This window comes from Coturnix japonica, chromosome 1, assembly GCF_054131305.1.
Source record: "Coturnix japonica strain WE chromosome 1, WE-NBRP24, whole genome shotgun sequence".
NCBI lineage: Eukaryota > Metazoa > Chordata > Aves > Galliformes > Phasianidae > Coturnix > Coturnix japonica.
In genome coordinates this window covers 79,785,750-79,808,805 of record NC_140663.1, presented here as the reverse complement: position 1 = coordinate 79,808,805, position 23,056 = coordinate 79,785,750, and the positions used below count along the sequence as shown (strand labels likewise).

At 43.0% G+C, this 23,056-nt stretch overlaps 1 protein-coding gene across 25 annotated transcripts in view; it reads right to left on the bottom strand.

Annotated features, from left to right (window-relative positions):
* The window catches only part of BBX (BBX high mobility group box domain containing), a 125,500-nt gene that overhangs the window by 84,419 nt on the left and 18,025 nt on the right, over positions 1-23,056 (bottom strand). For 6 of the 25 annotated variants that reach the window (XM_015877925.3, XM_085546257.1, XM_085546168.1 and 3 more), the window contains exon 1: positions 6,307-6,876. The exons of the other annotated variants lie outside the window; for them this stretch is intronic. In XM_015877925.3, the coding sequence (XP_015733411.1) occupies positions 6,307-6,363 (57 nt within the window). In that variant the 5' untranslated portion in view covers positions 6,364-6,876. Of the gene's footprint in view, positions 1-6,306; positions 6,877-23,056 lie in introns of those variants that run through there. 25 annotated transcript variants of the gene reach the window in all.

Sequence of the window (23,056 nt, the reverse complement as noted above, 5' to 3'; positions counted from 1 at the left end):
TTACAGCTCACTCTCTGCAGCAGCCCTGACAAAGAAATCAGGAACTAGAGCTTCTTCATCTCTCTCCTGGACAAGGCGGAGGGCTCCCTAAAGTTCATACTCAGTCTCTTTGTGATGTGCAGACTCCATCTGTCCCAGCCACCTCAGTCGGAAAGGTGTCACCTAGTTTTCTTCATCAGTCCTTTAAATCATTTGGTAGTACAAGTGAAAAGACCTATAAAAGTGCAAATCATCAGTATGGTACGGTGAAGAAGCTCTATTTCAAACTGCAGCTGACAGGAGATAACAGCGGTATCACAACTATACCAACAGGTGAACAAGAAAAATAGGCCTTGTTGTTCTTGTCAGGGTTGAAGGAAGTTTCCTTCAGAGCAAACAGCAGAGAGGCAATGTTTAAAGCCAGTGTTTAACTCAGCCTCCTTCTGATCCCCACAGACAGCACCTCCATCTCACCTGTTCACTGGTCTGACAAATAGAGTGTTGGTCAGATCACTACATGCAGCGGGTCTTGGAGGAGACAGGTACATTTTTGGCTGAAAGGTATGAAATCACCAAGAGCTGCCTCTTGCCACTCGTCGCTCTGGGGCTGAGTTATGGTAATGCCTGGAAGCTAGAAAGCAATTCTGCAGCAGAACTGCGACTTCACTGCAGTTCTACTGAAGATCAGTGAGAAGCAGTGAAAGTAATTCAAGCCCACTTTGTCCTACTTCTACACAATAAATGCACACATAATTTTATGTGTATCCATGTTTTTGTGTATACATATAAACTTTTTCAAGTTTTAAACACCAACACAGCAGGTTGGCTTGCAAAGTAGCCATGTGGAAATGTAACACTAGAATAAAAAGACAAATTGCAGAAGTAATACAAAAGCCACTTTCCAAGTATCTACCTTCCTTCATATATGGAAACTGAAGTGTGAAGATCTTTCTGGCACTTCTATTTCTTAATTCAAAGATTAGCCAGAACATGGCTGCATTTGGATACAACTGCAAGCACCTGGGTTGGCAGACTTCTATTTGATGAAAGGTTTCTTATGTTGATTACTCCAAAGGAAGGATGCAGTCCTTCTTGAAAGTCCTACCGCAGACCACCTTGGAGCTCTGGTTAGCAGAGTAGCTGTCACCCTACTCAGGGATGTTGCACATACCAAATATACTATATTCCTCTTATAGAGATGACATAAATTTCCAGTATTCTTTCCAAGTATGATTCAAGAAGGCTGGCAATCTTAAGACAAACACATTACTGGCTGAAGCCTAAGCATCTCAAGATGAGCTCTCTTTGTGCCTTGGTTACCCAGCAGAAATCACCTGAATGATATCAGTTATCAGATGTTGTTCTCAAAGGGCACTGACCTGGTGCCATTCCTCAGCTTGTTGACATGCAGCACAAGCTGAAATACCTCTAAAAGACGATCACAGCAGAGGAGTTACATGAATTTGTCAATCCATGCTGCAGGAAGTTTAATCAGAAGAAACACTGCAAATTAATAGTAAAATTTTAAATACTCTCACTGTCTCTGAAAACTCAGCTCTTTCTCCTCTGCCTAACCACTGCTTCACCGATGCAGCAATTTGCATGTCTCATCTTAGCAGGCATTCGTCTAGCAGGAGATGTCATTCCTGCAGCAGACTTTTCCAGGTAGAGACTGAGAATTAACAGAGCTTAGTGGAAACCATTAAAGACTCTAAAGGACATTCAGTAGAAGCCCAGCATCACTCTAAAAGTCTCTACCACAGCCTTACCCACTTGAAATATAAACAAAGGACAACAAAAGAATAGTGATAATCTCAGATGTATTGCTAATAATAATAATAATACAATAGCACAAAAATTGATTTTCAAATGGAGCCTGGCTGCCTTCTTGCAACCTTAAAGCAGCAGAAAACAGCTTAAACCCAAGTAACTGTCTTTTGGCCCTGAATAACCAGAATCTACTTCTTGAACGAGTTCCACCAACACAGGAAGTAGTACTGGTGACTGAGATAGCTGTCAGTTCACACAGGCTGTGATGGAACTTGTCTGCATTTGCACCTGAGCAACTCCTAGGCATCTACACACCTTTTCTATTGCCCAGTTTCCTCATGTATCAACAAGCTGCAAGGGGCATCAACAGTTACAAGAAAAAAGTAGTATAGCAGAGCGTGGAACACTTAGCTACATTACCATCACTTTAAAAACATGCGTTCTTGTTGCCAGCTGGGAACAGGAAAACTCAATTAAATTATTTTCACTTCTCTTACGAACAGTTTCACTTTTGAATTGCTAGTTTGGGAAACAAATGTTTCACTTGAACATCAGCATAAAGATACCACTTCAATTTGAAAACATTTTAACCTCCCCGTGTGATAAAAAAATACACTTCATATTGGAATAACTATGTAACAGATGAAATGGGAGGGATCCATTTTGAGTGTCTCTGCTCCGCAGTTGATGGAGCTCAATGTAGTTAGAAATGCATATGATGGTTCTGGCAGAATTGTTTGGGGTGACTATTGGAAGGAAGAGATAAATAGTCATTTTCTTCATAATCAGTTTTCACATCCTAAAACCCTCTCTCAGATGCTAACAGGGTTTCCCCTCAGCTTAGCTGGCCATCAGGAAGATGGACTACATCCCACAGCAGCCGAGTGCAGCAGGCTGGAGGCCAGTCCTGCCGATAGAGCAGGCTGCTGCCAGCACCCTTTGCCTGCACTGATACCAGCACTACAGTGTCAGCAATGCCACTTGTTACTGCCCTACGGAGGGCAACCCCATCTCCACACCAGCAAAGACAGGCATTTGCAGCACCCCAATAAAGGTGCGCGTGCATCACACCCTTAAGTACCAGGCACTCTAGATTTTGGTGCACATGAAAGAATAGAGATGATAGTTTCAACTCTCGATTCTACTGGGAGCAACTTCCAACCAAAGCAAACATCAGACCTTTAATGCCCTGTCCAAATCTGTGAGCGTGGACTCCTCTGCTTGCACGGAGTCTTGCAGAGGGTAACAAGGCTCTGAATAAACCCAAGAGCCCACACTAGTGAATCTCAAAACAGGATCTTGAGATGTAACATTCCACTATCCCAGCCAAAATGCAGCTCCAGGGAATTCCCATAGAAATACCTGTTTTTTTGCGTGCGTGGCTTTTTTTTGTTTGTTTGTTTGTTTTTTTCCCAGCCCTTAACACCTATAACAAAAGCTTGAAAGTCACTAACAAACACTTCCTGAACTCCACAAATCAAATGCAGGCAACAATAATCATCCAGCTATTCAAAAACAAACAAACACAACATTAAAGTACCAGCCATAGATAGATACTCTTCTCACAGGCCAACACAGGAGAAACCACCTTCTCTTTTCAATACACCCTACCACTTGTCAAAGCCTCAGAGTAACCCATTGCATGAGCATCTCGCAGCAACCCTGGGCACTCTGGACTTAATAGCACCTGAATCTCTCAGAAACTGATATTCTGCATCCAGACTAAGCAACCTTGTTAAATTCACCAATCAACACGCTCACCAGAATCCAACATGATTTATTTGAGTATAGCATAGCACACAGTATTAAGTTGGGTGACACTGAGGAAAGCTATGCAAGGCAGCACCTACTTCAGGATAGGGAGTAATATAAAACAGCATCACAACTGAGACATGCTATCATCTCCATCAGTGACTAGCTGATGCTATCTAGACTGGAAACTATCCTGGCCGCAAAAATCACATTTAAAAGATGCACACACATCCCCAGCTTAACAAACAAAGTACACATTGACAGTAGTAGCCAATTTCTAAGGGATACCTCCTTTCTTGCATTTTATCTGCACGCACTTAAGCCTCCTGAGTGACAAACACTGAAGTCAGCTTAAGCCTACTCTGTAGGCAGAAGCAGCCCTGACCTTGTCTTGCTTCCACTGTGGTTTGTTCAATCTTCGGTGGACAGAAGTTAAGCTGCAAAATGCCACAGTCAGTTCTCCATTCCAGTGCATTACACACAAGCGCAGGAACACCAGCATGACAACATGGGGTAGGGTGCAAGCAGCTGAGCCAGGACTGTTTCTTTTCCTAACGGTGCAGCCATTCAGATGTGGTATTTCACTATTACCTCTGTCAAGTTTGTTTAATTCACTTCTTCACCGGGGAGCTGTAGTTCAGACTATTCACTGCATCTTCAATCTGTGTTGAAGATGGAGTCAGCATTACACACGTAGTGAACTGAAAGTGAAAAAACTCTGAAGATATAACCCTTTCTTCATAACTACAAACAGAGAGAGCTTCTCATTATCCCTTCAATCTCTCTGACAAGAAAGGACCAAACTTACAGATAGAACACCCCCATGATGCTTCAGTGCACCCCAAAATAAAGTAACTAGTGACCACAAGCTAAACAGAACACAAGCTTGCCAAAATGCAATAGAGGTAGAAAACAACATGATCCCACTTGTGGGCAAAGGCTGCCAAATCATTAATAGGCACAAGATTTAGAACCACTGGTAGGAGCCCATGGCTCCGCTGAAACAGGCTGAATTTTTACAGCAGCTTCCCATGCATTAGAATTGCAGTTCTGACAGTAAGGACAAACTGAGTGAAACAGCACTGCAGTCCAACAGCAGCTGGGCTTGATGCTTGACATGCCTGGCAAAGCATGAGTAAAAAGGAGGTAACTCTGGCAAGTAAAAATTGGGTACCTGGACCATTTGAAAACCTCAGTGGTTTAACCATACTGATATTCTGAACTATGAAATCACACCATCTTTCTAACATACTGACACAACCAGAGCATAAGGTATCATTAACCACAGTGCCATCTCTCCAAGCTATGACATCACGCAGGGTTAATTTCTTGAGCTAAAGTCCATAGCAAGAAGGTTTAGAAGCAATGGATTTTCAGGAAGCATCATGGAGTGTAGCATCCCTGGCGCCTGAAAGCAAACAGAAGATACAGGGCCACACATGACTGGAATTTTTTATCATTACTTCCTGTAATGTTCCTCCCCAACACCCCCAGAGGTGGCCACTGACTGGACAATAAATGTAGACTGTTTTACATAAGCTGATACCTTCATGGCACAAACCTGGTCCAATAGTATTCCAGCAAAATATATTCCTCCTTGTCCTGATGAAAGACCACATTTGATTCATTTCAAAACATAACCAATGAAGTAAACCCCATGTCACAGAAAACAGACATTCCAGAGGTACGCACTGGATCAAGAGCACAAGCAATGCTGGCCAGGCCTCAGAACTTGGGCCACATCACATCCTCCACAGGACACTTCACTTCTTCCTATTGTCACCTGAGGAGCAGTGAGACCTGTGAAAGCAGCACCCAACAGCTGGCTGACCTACCCCAGCTGCACTTGGTAGCACCCAGCTTCTTACAAAGCATCTACTGCAAAACCACCCACGGCACCTCTGTCAGAAGGAACAAAATGGTCCCACAAATCTGACTGTTAGAGTGCTGTAACAAAAAGATGGCAAACAAAGGGTGCGACAGTGCAAAAATGAAGAGCAAACTACCACCTGCTATAGATTTTAGAGCTCCATTAGAAGACACACAGGGAACCAACTCACCTGTTTAGAAAGCTAAAAGTTGGTTAATAAATCTCAGGCAGTTATATTCTTCACAACTTAAAGAAAAAAAAATAAAAAATAAAAATAAAATAAAATAAAATAAAATAAAATAAAATAAAATAAAATAGGGAAAAAGTATTAATATGGTCTGAAATCATTTTCTACATGACTCACCCTTTTACTTTAGCCGAGTTATTTTCCAAGCAACGTATCTTCTCACAGACAGCCTGGCCTCCATTCTAAGGGATGCTCAGCAGCTTTTTGTTCATCCTACCTGTACTTTTTATTTCCATACACTACATGATTGGTTTTATCCCTTCCTGTTTATCACGTTATTCTGGATCTACAGACATAATTCAATCACTGCAAAGTCCCTTTCCGGCACTGTTCAACCTATCTGAAGGTTGTGAAAGATCCTGAGCATTTGTCTACCGTAAGTCATCAAGAGTGAACTTTACCTTCATCATCCGTCCTTTACAGCTATATTTGTGCCATACTTATCAACGCTTTTCAGCAAAAGAAAAACAAATTTACACACTATAAACTTTTATTGACCACAGTCCTTTGCTGCAGGGAAGCCCATCACTTCCTGAGCGTACTCTGTTACGCCGTCAGTGGGAGCAGCGGTAGCAGCAGCATCTCACCGGGGAGCACAGCGACATTGCTGCTGGTTTCCTGTTACCGAGCTCGGGTGGGCTTCGGATTTAAGAGCCCCGGACACACACACGGTAGAACTGGCACTCACCTCCCGCGTCCGCCAGGTCACAGGTCTCGCCGTGCAGCGCGGCATCCCTCCTACCATGCTGCCCACGGCCGCTACGCAACGCCGCGCTATCGCCGCTCCGCCGCCTGCCCGGCCGGGCAGCCACCCGTCCAAACCAGCTTCAGACTCGGGCAAATCTCGCACTCTTTCAGGGAGGAGAAGCGGCGTCGGGAGGCAGGCGAGCAGCAGGAAGCTGACCTCAGCAGCGCCGGCGGGGCGGAGCGCAGCCCGGGCTCGTTCGCTCCGTGCTCCCTTGTGGCAGCACGGGCAGACGGCGCGGCCTCGCAGCGTGCCAGCCCGGGGCACGTCACACCGCCGTCCGCCGGCCCCGGGGAGCGCCTCGCCACGGCGCTGCGGAAACACGCGTGGAAACGGAGGAGCCGAACGGCTCGGTGGGTGCCGGCCGAGGATACGGGCTGGCAGAGGGAAGCCGCAGTCGTTTAAAGCCCTGCCTTAAGGCCTCTGCGCTGCTGCTGACGGGAGAGGGGAAAAGGGAAGCGGGACGGCCGGGCAGTTCGTTCTTTACAGTGTTTTTCCTCTACTTCCTCATCTGCTCGGCGCAGGAGCCTGCGATACACCTTTAATGCGCATCTGGGAGATCCCATTCCAGAGGGGAGGAGCACGAAACGCAGCGACTTTTAACAAAGCATTTAACGACTGCTCGTTTTGTGTTGCTTTTACTTCGAATTCGCTGCGTTTTGTTTACTTTCTGTCCGTTTTGAACTGTTTCCTATACTCTGAACTGTAAATCCAGTTCCCTTCAGCAAGCAAGAACAGCTAGCCCATAACTTGCAAACACAAAGGAGCAGATGTAACCGATCATCATCTAGCACCCGGAATCTGACTTCCAGCCCTCAGCCTGCCACCTAATGCCTTGCTTTTACTTTCACAACCTGAATAAGTACAGAGCAGGAGCCAGGCCCCAGCTACCTTAATCTCAATGCCATTTCTGCGCTAACATACATGTAGCTGGGCAGCTACCTGCTTTACTTTGCAGGTACTGAGATACTGGCTTCCATCCCAGGAGAGATTAACTATTCTTTTCGGTAAACGATAAGCACTAAAATGATATACAACTGCTTCCTCACTAAGGAAACACAGGTAGCTTGAAGCCAGAATTATATCAGAACTAGAAAGGTAACTTACACACTCATCTCCGCATATTTAGTGATTACCAGAACTCAGAATCCACAAGTACCACAAGAGCGCTGTTCTGGAGGTGGCACGTAGGCAAATCAGCAGGCAAGGCTAAAACACAGGCGAGAACACAACTTCAAAGAGAAGCAAAAAGATATTCCCAAACCAACACTCGTGCAGCATCATTCATCATAGCAATGGGAGTCCACCAGAGACAGAGAGCTCTCCAGGCCATATCCTATCCCAGGTTTATCATAACTATTTCACAGAAACCATTTCCTACCTCTGCTTTGCAGAAGAGATTATATAGCAGAGAGAAATGTTTATTCTTCGCTATTCAAGCTGTGATTTGGTTTTGAAAGCACACCGGTCAGTTCCCACAAACACCGGTCTCTGTTGGTAGTGCACTGGCCTCCTTCCTCCTGCCTTCACTTCAAATATACATGTACACCAGACAAGACTATTTCAATAGATACTGAAAGCAAATCTCTGGCACACAACATGACAGGCAATCTGTTACAGAAACCTAAAAAACACCGGAAGAACTTTTAAAATAAATAAATAAATAAATGTGTTCTTAGTAAATAAAAATCATCACCAGTTTGTGGGCTCACAGATCACTTAGGCATTGTTGAATGTTAAAGATACATTTTATCTTGACTTAGTAACAAACTAAAAACACTCCCACATCATAGAATCATAGAATGGCCTGGGTTGAAAAGGACCACAATGCTCATCCAGTTCCAACCCTCTGCTATGTGCAGGGTCACCAACCAGCAGACCAGGCTGCCCAGAGCCACATCCAGCCTGGCCTTGAATGCCTGCAGGGATGGGGCATCCACAGCCTCCTTGGGCAACCTGTTCCAGTGCGTCACCACCCTCTGTGTGAAAAGCTTCCTACTAATATCAAACCTAAACCTCCCCTGCCTCAGTTTAAAACCATTTCCCTTCATCCTATCACTATCCACCCATGTAAACAGCCATTCCCCCTCCTGTTTATATGCTCCTTTCGAATACTGGAAGGCCTCAATGAGGTCTCCCTGGAGCCTCTTACCAGTGTCTGTAAGCAACCTGCTATTGCTTGTTTTGCAAACCATTTTTTAAGTGTTCTGGAAGACCCTCCTCTATCAATACAACTCAGGCATTTACTACTGAAATAGCCTTATCCCTAAGACAACAAGTCATACAACAAAAAAAGCTGGAGAAACACCAGCTGAAGTATTACGTTGTTTTCAATACAGAAATCTCTGTTTTGTTTTTTAACTGTCTTTTTACGTAAGAAATTTCCTTGAGAAGCTACAGCAACATCTGCTTGTACTTCCAAATAATTATTTCTCTGTATCTTTGCCCATCCCAGATTGCCTTGACTGACGTCACCAAAATAACAAATACATTTTAAATCTAAGTTCACCACTTGCAGCATTTCAGGACCAAGACTGTAAAAGTCATCTCAAAGTTAAACAGTTTGTGCTTAACACTACAAACACTTTGACTTCTCTCATCGTCTTTGCTGGCTAGTATTATTATCCTATCCAGAGGTCTCTGCCTTCAGATACAGCATTAGATCAGCGATTGTTATGCTGCAGTCATTATTTTCTATGGGGTCTGTAAAAGTAATTAAGAAGACGAGTCTAGTGCCAGATATCTCATAAGAGAATTTAAACCTATCATTTATTTACTGGCCCTTTTTTTTTTTTTCTTTTTCCTCCAGTGTTTTCCAAATAATCAAAATTTGAAAACTTACTACCTTAAATTGTGTCAATTCTTTTTCTTGCAGGGAAAACAAGATTATGAAAGCTCATAAATGGTCATTGAAAGGGATTATATAGGCATCCTGTACCTACTAGTGAGAATAAAAACCCACCTGAGAAAGGAGGCATGATGTAGGAAGTAGCAAGCACCTACAAGTTGTACGTGCTCCTATGCATTCAGCTCTTGTGCGCTTAGAAACTCATACACCCTCAAACAATTAGTTGCTCTGCATGATTCCACTATTAACTCAAAGTTTTATATTGCTTGAATGATGGTTGCCAGCATTCACTTGCATTTGACAATTTCTCAGCTCTCATTTCTATTTCCCACTCCTAAATTAAAGGCAGGTAAAGATTAGGATCAAGTTATCATTGTGTTTGTACTTCTGAGCTGAAAAAATGGCTTCCCATGGCCTGCTATTCTGCCACTTTATGAGCACTAAAATTACTTCGATGTGAAGTTGGGGAAGACCTGAGAAAAGAAGATGCAAAAGAGAAAGTATAAAACTGATGGATCTTGTATGGTTCAAAGTTTACTCCTGCTAACCAGGAAGGAAATAGAACAGCAAAGAGGAACAAACAGACATTAAGAGCATATGTATAAAATGCTTAAAAACATAACCTGGAAGTGACCATCAGTTAAGAAGTGCAAATGTCTTATAATTCTCTGATCAATCATGTTTGCAATATGAGCTAATCCTGCCTCCTATAAAATTCACATGAGAGTTGTGTTCATGTATACATACAGAGTTTGCAGGAATATCAAGAAATTATCATCTCCACTGAAGCTCCATATTTTACCCCAGTATTACAAACAAATACAATATTAATCACTAATTCTAAACAAACTCACTACTCAATTTGAAATGGATACAATTTCCCAGTCCAACGCTTAATTACATTGTTCTGCAATACTGCACAGTTCATATAACGCTAAACAGACAATGAATTCAGCTGCAATGATAAAACATCCCCAAAAAACACCATCAGCAACTTGTTTAGTCAGAAACAGCAGAATTACCAGCTTAATGACTCCTGAAACTTAGCACTGCTTGGAAGTTCTATCAAATCTTTTCACATATGCTTATGTACACACAAAAGCTCTCTAAGCTACGTCTCATACTGACAGCATGCATACAACAGCAGAGCTGCATCACCAGGAAGCCTCTCCTCCATTACATGCTACACACACTCACAAGTGTCAGAACAACTTCAGGTGCAAATATACATAACATATTAAATACCAAAGCCCAAAATCCTAACCACCAGCAGCACGCTCTCTCTTCTCCAATCATTATTTCAAGAGGAGAAATCCCTGTTCCTCTCTGCTGTGCAGAAGGCATCAGGATACTCTGCACAAATTACAATGATCTGGGGAACATTAGAAATGCAGAAGTTTACTCCTTACAATGTAAGTGCATGTATTACCTGCAGCACAAAAATCCCATAATTCCAACATGATAATCACAGAATCACAGAATTACCCGGGTTGGAAGGGACCTCAAGGATCATGTAGTTCCAACCCCCCTGCCTAGCAGGGCCACCAAACATACACATTTACTAGATCAGGTTGCCCAGGGCCCCGTCCAACCTGGTCTTGAACACCTCCAAGGACGGGGCATCCACAACCTCACTGGGCAGCCTGTTCCAGGACCTAACCACCCTTCTAGTAAAGAACTTTCCCCTAACATCCAACCTAAATCTTCCCTCCTTCAACTTAAAACCATTTCCCCTAGTCCTCCTATTATCAGCCCTTTCGAAGAGTTTACTCCCCTCCTGGGAGTAAGTTCCCTTCAGGTACTGAAAGGCTGCAATGAGGTCACCCCGCAACCTTCTCTTCTCCAGGCTGAACAAACCCAACTCCCTCAGCCTGTCCTCATAGGGGAGGTGCTCCAGCCCCCTGATCATCTTTGTGGCCCTCCTCTGGACCCTTTCCAAAATCTCCATATCTTTTTTGTACTGAGGGCTCCACACCTGGACACAGTACTCCAGATGGGGCCTCACAAGAGCAGAGTAGAGAGGGACGATCACCTCCCTATCCCTGCTGACCACCCCTCTCCTGATGGAGCCCAGGATCCCATTTGCTTTCCGGGCTGCCAGAGCGCACTGCTGGCTCATGTTAAGTTTCTCATCTATCAGGACCCCTAGGTCTTTTTCAGCCGAGCTGCTCTCAAGGACAACTCCTCCCAGCCTGTACAGGTGCCTGGGGTTCTTCCGGCCCAAGTGCAAAACCTTGCACTTTGCCGTGTTGAACCTCATTAGGTTCACCCGAGCCCAGCTTTCCAGCCTGTCAAGGTCCCTCTGAATGGCATCCGTTCCCTCCACCGTATCGACTGCACCACTCAGCTTGGTGTCATCAGCAAACTTGCTGAGGGTGCACTCCATTCCCTCATCGATGTCATTAATAAAGATGTTAAAGAGCACCGGTCCCAAGACAGACCCTTGAGGGACACCGCTCGTTACCGGCCTCCACCTGGACATAGAGCCATTGACCACCACCCTCTGTCTGCGGCCTTTCAACCAATTGCTTATCCATCTAGTTGTCCACCCATCAAATCCACTTCCCTCCAATCTGGAGATGAGGATGTGATGGGGGGACCATGTCAAAGGCCTTGCTCAGGTCCAGGTAAATGACATCGGTCGCCTTCCCTTCATCCACCAACGCCGTCACTCCATCATAGAAGGCCACAAGATTAGTTAAGCATGACCTTCCCCTGGTGAAGCCATGCCGGCTGTCTCGGATCACATGCTCGTTCTTTATGTGATCAAGCATGTTGTCCAGGAGGATCTGTTCCATAATCTTCCCAGGCACAGAGGTGAGACTCACCGGCCTGTAGTTACCCGGGTCCTCCCTGCTCCCCTCTTGTAAATGGGAGTGACGTGACCCTTCCTCCAATCATCCAGGACCTCACCTGACAGCCACGACTTCTCAAATATGATGGAGAGAGGCTCAGCCATATTCAATTATAATTCCTTATAATTAAGAGGGTTTTGTCTTGTATTGCTGTCTAAATGGCTCAGTAAATAAAAAGCCATTCTTTATGAGATGAAAATGCAAAATAAACTTTTGAAGAGAAAACTGCAGTAGTAGCTTCTTCTGCACCTTTGAGATCTCCGATTAGAAACTATTTATTAGAAAGATATACTTACATGTTTTTTAAAAACACAAAGGGAATCTGCTTTCTGCCCAAGGTGTGCTGTTGCAATTCTCTAAGCATGTTCTTAAAAGAGACAAGGAGATCCAAAGAATAGCTGCAAAGAAAGCTATTTCACTCCACTAATTTGAATTAAGTTTGAGGCTTCCTATCTTTCCTCCTAAATGGAAAGCTAACAGTGATAAAGCATCAAGCCCAATTAGAAACAGCCACTACACACAACTACTTGTGTGAATGACTTCCTTCAGAGTGTTTAGTTGTTTTCACCAAATCCTTTAATGATCAGGCTAAATATTGTAATCTATAGAGGAAAAACTCCTTCAGCTTCAAATTTCATTCACTAACTGTGTTACTGAATTTAAATCTTTACACATTTTAAAATAAATCTTTCAAATCTAAGTTACTTTAATGAAATGCTAGAACACCACTGCTGCAGCCTGTGTCCTATATGCCAGACACATGCACTGTGATTCTTTTTAGCTTACAGTGTTGGTTTGCCTGAATTTGGTACATATTTGAGTGTTAATAGAAAAGACAGTGATCAAGTGCAACACAAGACTTCCAAAGCCAGAGCTATGGGAAACCAGATTTTCTGGAGGTTGTTCCCACCAGCACCACGTTTGCCAAAATCCTGAAACCTAACTTCATGTAGGGCTGGAACCTACAAATCATTGCTCTCAAATCTGACAAAAACCTTACAGATGCCTCTAGGCACAGGAAAAAACTAGGGAGCATAGAGGTAAGGTCAGGTACCGACAGGAGGGCCCATAGAGGTAAGGTCATATACAGGAGGTCCATCATCTTGCCTCAGCACATCAGGGCGACATTTTCTTCCATCAATTCACTGCCTGGGATAGCAAGCTGGGCAGCTCAATTGGTGGGGAGATCATTCTCACTTAGTTTCACCAAAAGCAATACCATGCCAGCCTGGAGGCATCCTCCCAGTACTTTAACATAAAACTGCTCCTCCCCACTGCAGCCTTGCCTCCTGGCCTGGGGTACCCTTGGCACTGGCCCCCTCACAGCTCTGAGGGCAGCACAAGCATCCTCTCTGTGACAAAACTCCTGTGGTGATGGCCAGCCTGGCTGTGGCCACAGCCATCGCCACCATGGCCAAGGGCCAGCCACCACAGTGGATTGACAAGATGATCATCGCTCACAATGAGGTGAGCAGCCTTCAGCTGCTCTTCTGCTTTCACCAACCGCAACTTCCTCACGATCATCATGAACTCCAGGTGTTCCTGCAAAGCCATTAATTAGCCTTGGCTAATAGCAAGCTCCCTTTAAAAGCAGCACGGTAATAAATGCTGCTTACAGCTTCATGCACTAGAGCAGGTATTTGCTTTAGTATCTCTCCTGACAATGTCCACTCATATCCAGAGGCCTGACACCAAACCCTGACCCGTGAATCAGACGCTACAACCTGCTCTTCTTTATTTATGAGTTTCTCTGCATTTCAACAGCAAACTGAGTCATTTTTTTCCTCATTCAATCAAAAAATAATAAAAGCATTATCCTCTGGTCTGTGGTTATCTCCCCAGTGTTTGTGTGGGACTATGTGTATAACATCTTCTATTATGCAACAGTTAGCATTACTATATAAAAACACAAAACAGATTTCCATCATTCAAAACCAAAGTTCCATTTCAAACATGCAGAAAAGCTCTGCAAAACCATATATATATATATATATATATATATATATATATATATATATATATATTTAAAAAAAAAAAAACAAAAAGTATCCCTAGTATTTCAGCTATCAAAAGTCAATACACTATAAAAAGTGCTCACTGATGCACACCTAAATACAGCAAACATCAAAGAAAATCACCATTTTCCTGCACCTGAGTCTAAAACTCACCTGTGGGACATCACAGAAGAGAGAGGTCTCTTGTCTCTCCAGCATAAACAGAAGGAGCACAGATACCAATCTGGACATTAGCTGCCTGCCTATGTAACTTAAGCACAGTAGCTGTACCCATATATTGGCCTTTCCTTATTCACACTTTCCTTTGTTTTGATTGGCAGGAAGAAAAACCACTAATTTAAGCCAGGCCACCTGATACCAAAAGATGTAATGCCTTATAGATCCAATCTACATCCTTGATCTATGCAGGAAAGCAACACACACTTAAGTTGTTAGGGCAAAATAGTGGCTTTCCAGTAACATAAATTTTCCTGTTCCTGCATCTGTCCCACACTCCTGAAGCTGAATGCTGTTTAATTATGGCCACTCACACAAAAACTCCACTTCTCTTTTCTGTAAGAGACTGGAAAGAAGAGAATGCTATCAGATGATGCTGGTGAAGGAATGCAAGGCCTGGCCCAAGCACACTAGCACTAACCAGTTACCACACTGACAGCTTCTTGTCATGCAGATGTACCTGATTTCCTTCAATCTGCTGAAAGATCAACATGATCTGTATAAGCAAAAGTAACACCTCCCAGACACTACACTGACTGGCAAGGCCTAGATGGCTGAGATAAATGCAGGCAGCTTGGCTGCAGCATTGGCTTATTTATATTCCTAAAATATTTCACATACTTTAAGGACTTCAGATGCTAGTAAGTACATCTGTAAGGAAAGGTGGGAGCGCAGTGTAAAGATTCCACCCTAATAACCGAATAGTAGTGTAGTGGTCCTTCCATCCTTCCTCACTCTTATAAAACCCCAAAACAGGGCCTCTGATAGAGGTCATGTCCAACAAGTTTGAACTTTCAACAACCACAACAAATCTTCATATCAAAACAAATACCAAGTTAATTGAACAATAATTTCCCAAGAGAAAGTACTGCTTTCAACACCTAGTGCTATAAAAGAAATCCATAAACAGGATTTGCAACTTGCTAGTGGAAGAAAAGCTATTAATGCTGCCTAACCAGGCTTCACTTCTTTAAAGGGATGCCCATGACATGTTGTCCTTGCATATGGCCCCAGCTGCAGCAACCCTGAACTCCTGGGCACCTAAACCTAATTTAAACCAACCAGCCCAGTATGAAGAGAACCATCTGCAGCAGCCCAGCACTCCACATGTACTAATTCACCCTTACAAGTTAAATTACTGAATACACAGCTCCATTCTATCGCTGCCAAACCACTTCTGATTCTTGTTCTACCTTATTTAAAAGCACACCCAGGCAACTACAAAACACAGCAGTCTGCAATGTAGACATATCCTTCAGGACTGATATTATGCCACATTGGTCTTAAAAATCCTACAGTTGAAGAAGGTGCTTTTAAGAAGTTGGTAGCAAAGATGTCCTTGACTTTTTGAAAAGACCCTGAGTACTGCACAGCCAGCTCTCCGCAAGTCAGAATTCCTCAAATCCAGCTATAAAACACACTTGGGAGGGATAGAAAGAATTCTTATCCTTGTTAGTAAATAGGCAGTATATTTGCCAGTTTTTCCCTGGCTGGACTCCTTAGTTGTGTCGGGTATTTAACAGAGGCCAGTGATGTGCTGCATTCCCAAGGAGTTCATGGAGAAGAGAAAGCACTCAGCACCTCAGTAGGGGATCCAGTGGATGGGATGGCTTCAATTGTCCCTGAATTAACTAAGATCAACAGAACAGTTGAGACATTAAAGACAGAATTTGGCAGATACGGAGGGAAGACCCCAGGTTTCCTGGAAACACATATTTATTCTGGAGAGGCACACGTCCTGTGAAGTCTTCTCCACCCCTCACCCCTATATCCCTTAGTAACATTGCACTACACAGCAATAGGATCAGTTGCCAAACTGCTCTGTAGCCTTTATGAGACCATCCAGTTTTTTGTAACGATTTTAAGTACACCACCAAGCAGTGATGTAAATAAAAATCTACAGTGATTTTTTATTTATTTATTTTTAACTATTTTTTTTTTTTTTTTTTTTTTTAAATCACAGCTGAGAAATACCACACAGCTCCTACTATTCCATAGGAAGCTACTGTTCTGGCCACGAAGATGTTGCTATACACACTGAGGTCTTTCTCTGTACTGCCTGTGATCAAATTACAGTTGCTCTTTCCAGCCGTGATGCTGCCACAACCACCAACTTTTTGTCAGTAAGGAACAGTAACTATCAAGCTTTACCTTGCCATACACTCTGAATACGCAGTAGAAAAATATGCTCTGCCAAGCCCATCAAGGTTCACAGGGCTGTGGTAAAGAGGAACAACACTTTAAAATCTTATTGTACAGAAACACCTTGGCAGCATAGGACCTTTTATTTGAAAGCCGATTTCATCCATCATATATACTTCTAAGTGTGTGTGGTTTTACCCCCTCAGTAATTCAAATCAGCAGAAGTGACCTGTTGCTTCCCACTGAGTCGCTATAGGAATGAGGCATCTCACTGACATGCTATATTAGTTGTTTCTGAACTTTTTGGTCAGATACAGCAAAGTTAGTTTCAGTAAGCTGTAACTGCTTAATAATCCACAGCTGACAGTCAACCCAATCCCACTGGCATGTAACTGTGCAAACTGTACTCTTTTTAACTACATATAACAGATTCCAGTAGCGAGTTCATCAAATAGCTGAATATTCGCTCAATTTCTTTTTAATTTTCCTAACCATTATTTCAGGGTGTTTATGTACAAACTAAAATTCTTTCCAAACATAAGGCAGGTGAGGAGCACAACCATTGGAAACCACACAATTTTCACTTTAAAATAATAAATATCTGAATGCATCCACTAAAATTACCCAGGCTTGGATTTTGGTGAGATAATGATATATGCTGCCCCTTTGCAATAGTTGCTGAGAACATCACAAAATCACAGAATTGTAGGGGTTGGAAGGGACCTCTAGAGATCATCGAGTCCAACCCCCCTGCCAAAGCAGGCTCCCTACACCATGTCACACAGGAAGGCGTCCAGGCGGGTCTTAAATATCTCCAGAGAAGGAGACTCCACCACCTCCCGGGGCAGCCTGTTCCAGTGCTCCGTCACACTCACATGTAAAGAAGTTCTTCTGCACATTTGTGCGGAACTTCCTATGCTGTACTTTCATCCCATTACCCCTAGTCCTATCCCCACGCACTACTGAAAAGAGACCAGACTCACCACTATGGCTCCCACTCCTCAGTTATTTATAAACCTGGATCAAGTCCCCTCTCAGCCTTCTTTTCTCAAGGCTAAACAGACCCAGTTCCCTAAGTCTCTCCTCATAGGGGAGATGCTCCAGGCCCTTCACCATCTTCGTGGCCCTCCGCTGGACTCTTTCCAAGAGATCCCTGTCTTTTTTGTCCTGGGGAGCCCAGAACTGGACACAATATTCCAGATGAGGCCTCACCAGGGCAGAGTAGAGGGGGAGGATCACCTCCTTCGACCTGCTGGACACGCTCTTTTTAATACACCCCAGTATGCCATTGGCTTTTTTGGCTACAAGGGCACACTGCTGGCTCATGGTCAATCTGTCGTCCACCAGGACGCCCAGGTTCCTCTCAGCAGAGCTCCTCTCCATCAGGTCTTCCTCCAGCCTGTACTGGTGCATGCAATTATTTCTACCCAGGTGCAAGACTTTACACTTGCTTTTGTTAAACCTCATCCGGTTTCTTACTGCCCAGCTCTCCAGCCTGTCCAAGTCTCGCTGAATGGCAGCACGGCCTTCAGGCGTGTCAGCCAATCCTTCCAACTTTGTGTCAAAAGCAAACTTGCTGAGGGATGCATCCATCTCTACACTCCTGTATTCCCTGTCATTCAAGCAAGGTGGAGATATTTTACTGGTTTTAAAGGTTCTTAAGTTGTTTCTGACACTGTTAAAAAAAAAACAACAAAAAAACAAACAAACAAACAAACAAAAAAAACAACCAACAAAGTTTCACACACAAGCTTGTAAAAATATTCACTCAGTTCAGCTCAGGTGCCTATTCCAGATACATCCATCACAAACGCTTACATTATTCTTTTCCTACAGTACAGAAACAAGAAATCTACTGGGAAGGGAGAAACTGAGATTTCATATAAGAGTTGAACTACTTCTTCTCTTAGTATCTGTTTAACGGTAAAGAAAACTACCTAACCCCATTTTTGCCTTAGCCCTACTGAACTGTACATATGCATAATTGAGGTTGTTCAAATAACCAAAGATATTTGGCTGATATACAAAAAGCATCCTCATTTTAAAAAGAAAAAGTAAATGCTGATGTAAAAGCAAGTCTCCTAACACAAAACAAGGGATTCATAAGTCTCTAAACCAGCCCTCTGTGGTGCACTGAGTCAGGGGCAATAGCTTTTCTTCTTAACTACATCATTCACTGTTACTTCTGCCAATTAAAATCTTGGAAGTCCACAGAAATGCATCTTCTAAGGCATGCTAAAGAGATCATGCAACAGTAAGTGACCTAAAACTCAAAGCACAAGGATAAGGAAGAGCACGTATGCGTATATAACTACAGGGCCCTCAAATCACATCTTTGATTAGAATACTTGATTAACTCCTTTATTCTGTGGTGCTTCTCACATCCTCATCACAGAAACGTTCCAAGAGCAAACAGACCACCAGCAGGTAAATGGAAACCAAAGAAAAAGTGAAACAGGAACACCAGTGGATTGGGATAGTAGGAACAGAGGGAACAAAGCCCCTGCATTTCAGCCTTACGCACTACATACTGGCCAGCAACCCCACTAATTAGGAGGGGCTGTTTTCATGACTTCCAATGATCCCCACGCTTGGATATTTTTAATTCTGGTTTGATACTTCGGTTTCCAAAGAAAAACACCTTTATTGTCCCACTAAAGCAGCAGAAATTCTTTCACTTGTAGAGTTCCAGATGCTGCATCTGTCTTCACGATCAGCATTTCCACAATGTCAAGATGAGTTTGCAACTAAGAGATGCTTTCTGCCAACTTGTTAAACTGTGAACCTCGTATGGCTGTGAGCTGCTGAAGGGCTTCAAGCCCACTTTCCATTCACAGAAATGATGCAATATTACAAGGAAGTAGCACTGAATGAATACAAAGGCCCGTTGTACTGATATAGTAAGAATGCATATTTGGGGGGGGGAAGGAATATTCTTGAAGCTAGAATCTCATCCATTTGCCTAAATTACTTGGAAGCACAAGGTGGGTTTTTGATGTCTGGTTAATTTGCTCGTGATCCAAATGATCACAACTGGTGAAATCAATTCAATACCTTCACGCTCCTACAGATGACAGCTCACACGTAGCACAGTTAGCTCCTGCCACCTTGTGGGGCTCCGTGGATTTCCCTGAAAGCTTGTTTCAGCAGTGAGTTGGTAAAAACAAAACCCAGCCAACCAACAAATAAACATTTAGGAATTGGTTTTCTTGTGTTTCATCACAGGAGCATTGAAATGACAGAGCAATATTCATAGAGTGTGCTATTTTGAACATGTTCTGGTTCATTATTCCTAGCACTGTCTACATAGCTGAAGGGCTGGATTTAGTGATCATATGGAGGGTGCTTTAAATATTTAAATATCTGTCAAGAATCCTAAGTTTCAGATAAGCTCTTTGCTGATGGACCTAAGTTTAAAAGAACAATATGATCAAGTTATTGTCACTAGCAGTAAATTTCATGTGTATGAAAGAGATTCCATGTAGAAATAATAGAAACGTTAGGCTGAAAATCATTGGAGTCAAGTGCATCTTTGAAACATAGTAATCCTATTCCTGTAAGTAACTCTGTATTTGTTCAACTTTTAATATGGCAAAACCACACACCAAATTCTCCCAAAAGATCCAGTTCAGTGTGATCAGTGCAACTTCAGCTTCTAATTAGTGTTTCTCCCCTCCTCATTCCCCTTCACCTCTATCACATGCAGGACTTAATGAACTGCTGAAATTCTCCCAAGAGGAGGAAGAGCTGGAATGGGAGAACTTTATCAACACAGGAAAAAGCAGGTGAAGATCCTCTGATCTGCATATTCACATCTTACACTTTGCCTACTGCCACTCAGACAGATAACCCATAACACCTACATAGAGGCGGCACAAAACACAACAGCAACTATTGTGAAGAGCAAGACTCTCTATTTAAAAGACATTACTGCTGCTCCAGATCCCCAAAATTAAAATGCACAGGGAAGCACAGATGATGCAAATCCATGAATCTGAGATGAAAAAACCCAAATTAACCTGTTTTTTTTTTTTATTATTCTCAGAGCTCAGCGATTTGTCACAGATGTACAGAACATTTGAAGAGCATTTCCCTGTCCCACATCCCACTCAGACACATTCACTGAACCTAGTGGAGATTTACCACATCATGTATTTGTTGCTTACTTGTCATAGCTTTATGCCGTGGAACACCGATTAAAAAAAAAAAAATCATAACCATGCCATGCACTGGGAGTTAAAGAGTTAATGTTCCAGTTCTGTGGGTGGCAAATAGTTTTGGGTACCTAGTTCTCAGAAGAGAAGAACTACACACTACACAGCCCAGAGGACTTTGCGTTGTTCTGTTTCCGTTCTCCACACAGACGGAAAGATAAAACTGCTCACAGATTACAAGACGTGCTCTCTTTTGCCGTTCTGTTCGTCCCAGATATGCATCTGCCTTCAGCATTAGAGTAAGGCCTCTGGTTTTTCAACACTCTCATTTTATTTATTAGCTTCAATTCTGATGATATTGTATTATAGTGTGTTATCTTGCATTCTGATATCTTATTTAGTAAATTAGTTTGTTTCTCTTCAGATTGTTGCCGCTGTTTTGTTTTTAGGCCCATCTCCCTACCCTTTTCCCTTTTCCCCCTTTCTTGGGGTATGCGTCTGTGGGTCCCCCCACCCCATTAGTCACGCAACTGGGCCAGAGTGGCCCAGAAACCACTGACACAGCTATAGTAAACTGAACTCCTTGGGACCTCCTTTGATAATGGGGAAAAAAAACCTGTCAGACTTAGAAGAGGAGCAGTGCTTTCTAACGTTATAAGCAAATCACCTTTAGTAAAGGCCTCAATAGCTCTTAAATAAACTGAAGACCAATGATTACAGATCCACGGCCAAAGGAAATACAGCAGAAACACCCCCTTTCATCCATAAGCATAATGTATTTTGTTAAAGATTGAAGCAATGACAAAATGTCAGGCAGTGCATCAAGTCTGCACATTATACCTGAGGGACAGAAATGTTGTGTTCTCAGATAAAAAAACAAAATAAAACATGACCTCACAAGCTTGTGTTTGCCTCCTATGGCTCTGATATTCTTCCCCCACACCCCCCTACTTTTAAAGTCCTAGTAGTAGCCAGACAATTAATTTACAAGTCCAAGTTCAGAAGTGTCTGTGACAATCTCCAATAACACCTGGGCTGAGATTCTCTCTCAGATTGAGTTCTACCCATGCACTGACTGTGTCTGGACAGCAATCAAGGCATTTCTCACAGCTGTCCTTAGGTATTTCTCCTCCATAGAAAACTCAGGAGAAACAGAATTCCACGGGGCATAAGGACTGCAGAAGTTATGCCATGCACTCTAGAAGTGAGATCCAGACAATCTGATGCAAAGATAGCCCATGTATCAGTGCCATCAACCCTCACTCTGTATAACTATCAACATCTCCTTACCAATTTGGAGCCAATTTGGTTCAGCCCCGTCCCTGCTCTGGAATACCAAGACACTGAACCAGTTACTTGTTCTAACTGTAGATGTGTACCTAAGGCACCCTCTGACCTTGGCTACAGAGAAAATGAAATGTTATTATCTAGCACCAGAACAGATTCAGATCCAGCACCCACTGCAAGACACTCAACACCATCACAAAGCACTAGAGAAAAACATTGAGAGTGTAAGAAACACCAATTCAGTGCAAGTGAGTGCTGACAACAATCCTTTCATCTCCATTTTATTTCTCTAGCAGTCCTATATTATGAAATACAAGAAATGCAGTAGGAATGTCCCTGCTTACCTACAAACTCAAAGCATTAACAGGGTGCTGAACTACTCCACAGGACAGTTGGAAAGAGCAGCTAGACAGTTCTCATAGCCTGATCAAAAGTCCTCTTGGTGAGCCTGAGTTGGCCACAATAACAGCATTCCTAAGCAACAGAAGACCAAAAAGGACCTGATTATTTCTACTTTCCACTGTTGTTCTGAACATCAGCAGCAACAACTAACCACTGTTACCGACCAGTATTAATTCTGCTTAAGTCTGCGGGATCCCTAAGGAGCCAGAAGCACCTGGTACAGGTCAAGGAAGCATCACAGCATGTCTTCATCCTGGTTCCTATCTGAAACACTACTCCATGTCAGTCAGGATAAGATCTGTGTTACTCCTTCTTGAAATGCCTATTTTTCTGCAAAATAGTTTTTGCAAACTTTTCAAGCAAAGTTTCCTCAGCAAAAGGCTTTACCTCACCAATGAGCTGCTTACCAGTATTATTTTCTTATCTATACTTTTATTTACCTCCTCTTATTGTCAACCATTCTGAATGTGATGATCTCTATTTCTTAGAGAAACACCTTTATAAATCTGTCAGGCTATAGGATTTACAAGCTTCTGTAAGTAACAAGCCTTATCAGATTTCCAAGGCAAACCTAGCTGCTTTATAAACGGGAATCTACAATCAGATCCATCTTTACCAATTGATTCACTGGTGCCAAGCCACAACAGCTTCCCCAGAACAGTGCACATGCCCAAGGATACGTGCCAAAATGTTTCAGTGTAGGATCAGGTCCCTATACAATTAGCTGCATGTAAGGCTTCAAGCCTGCAACTGCAGTACCTCAGGGGACAGATA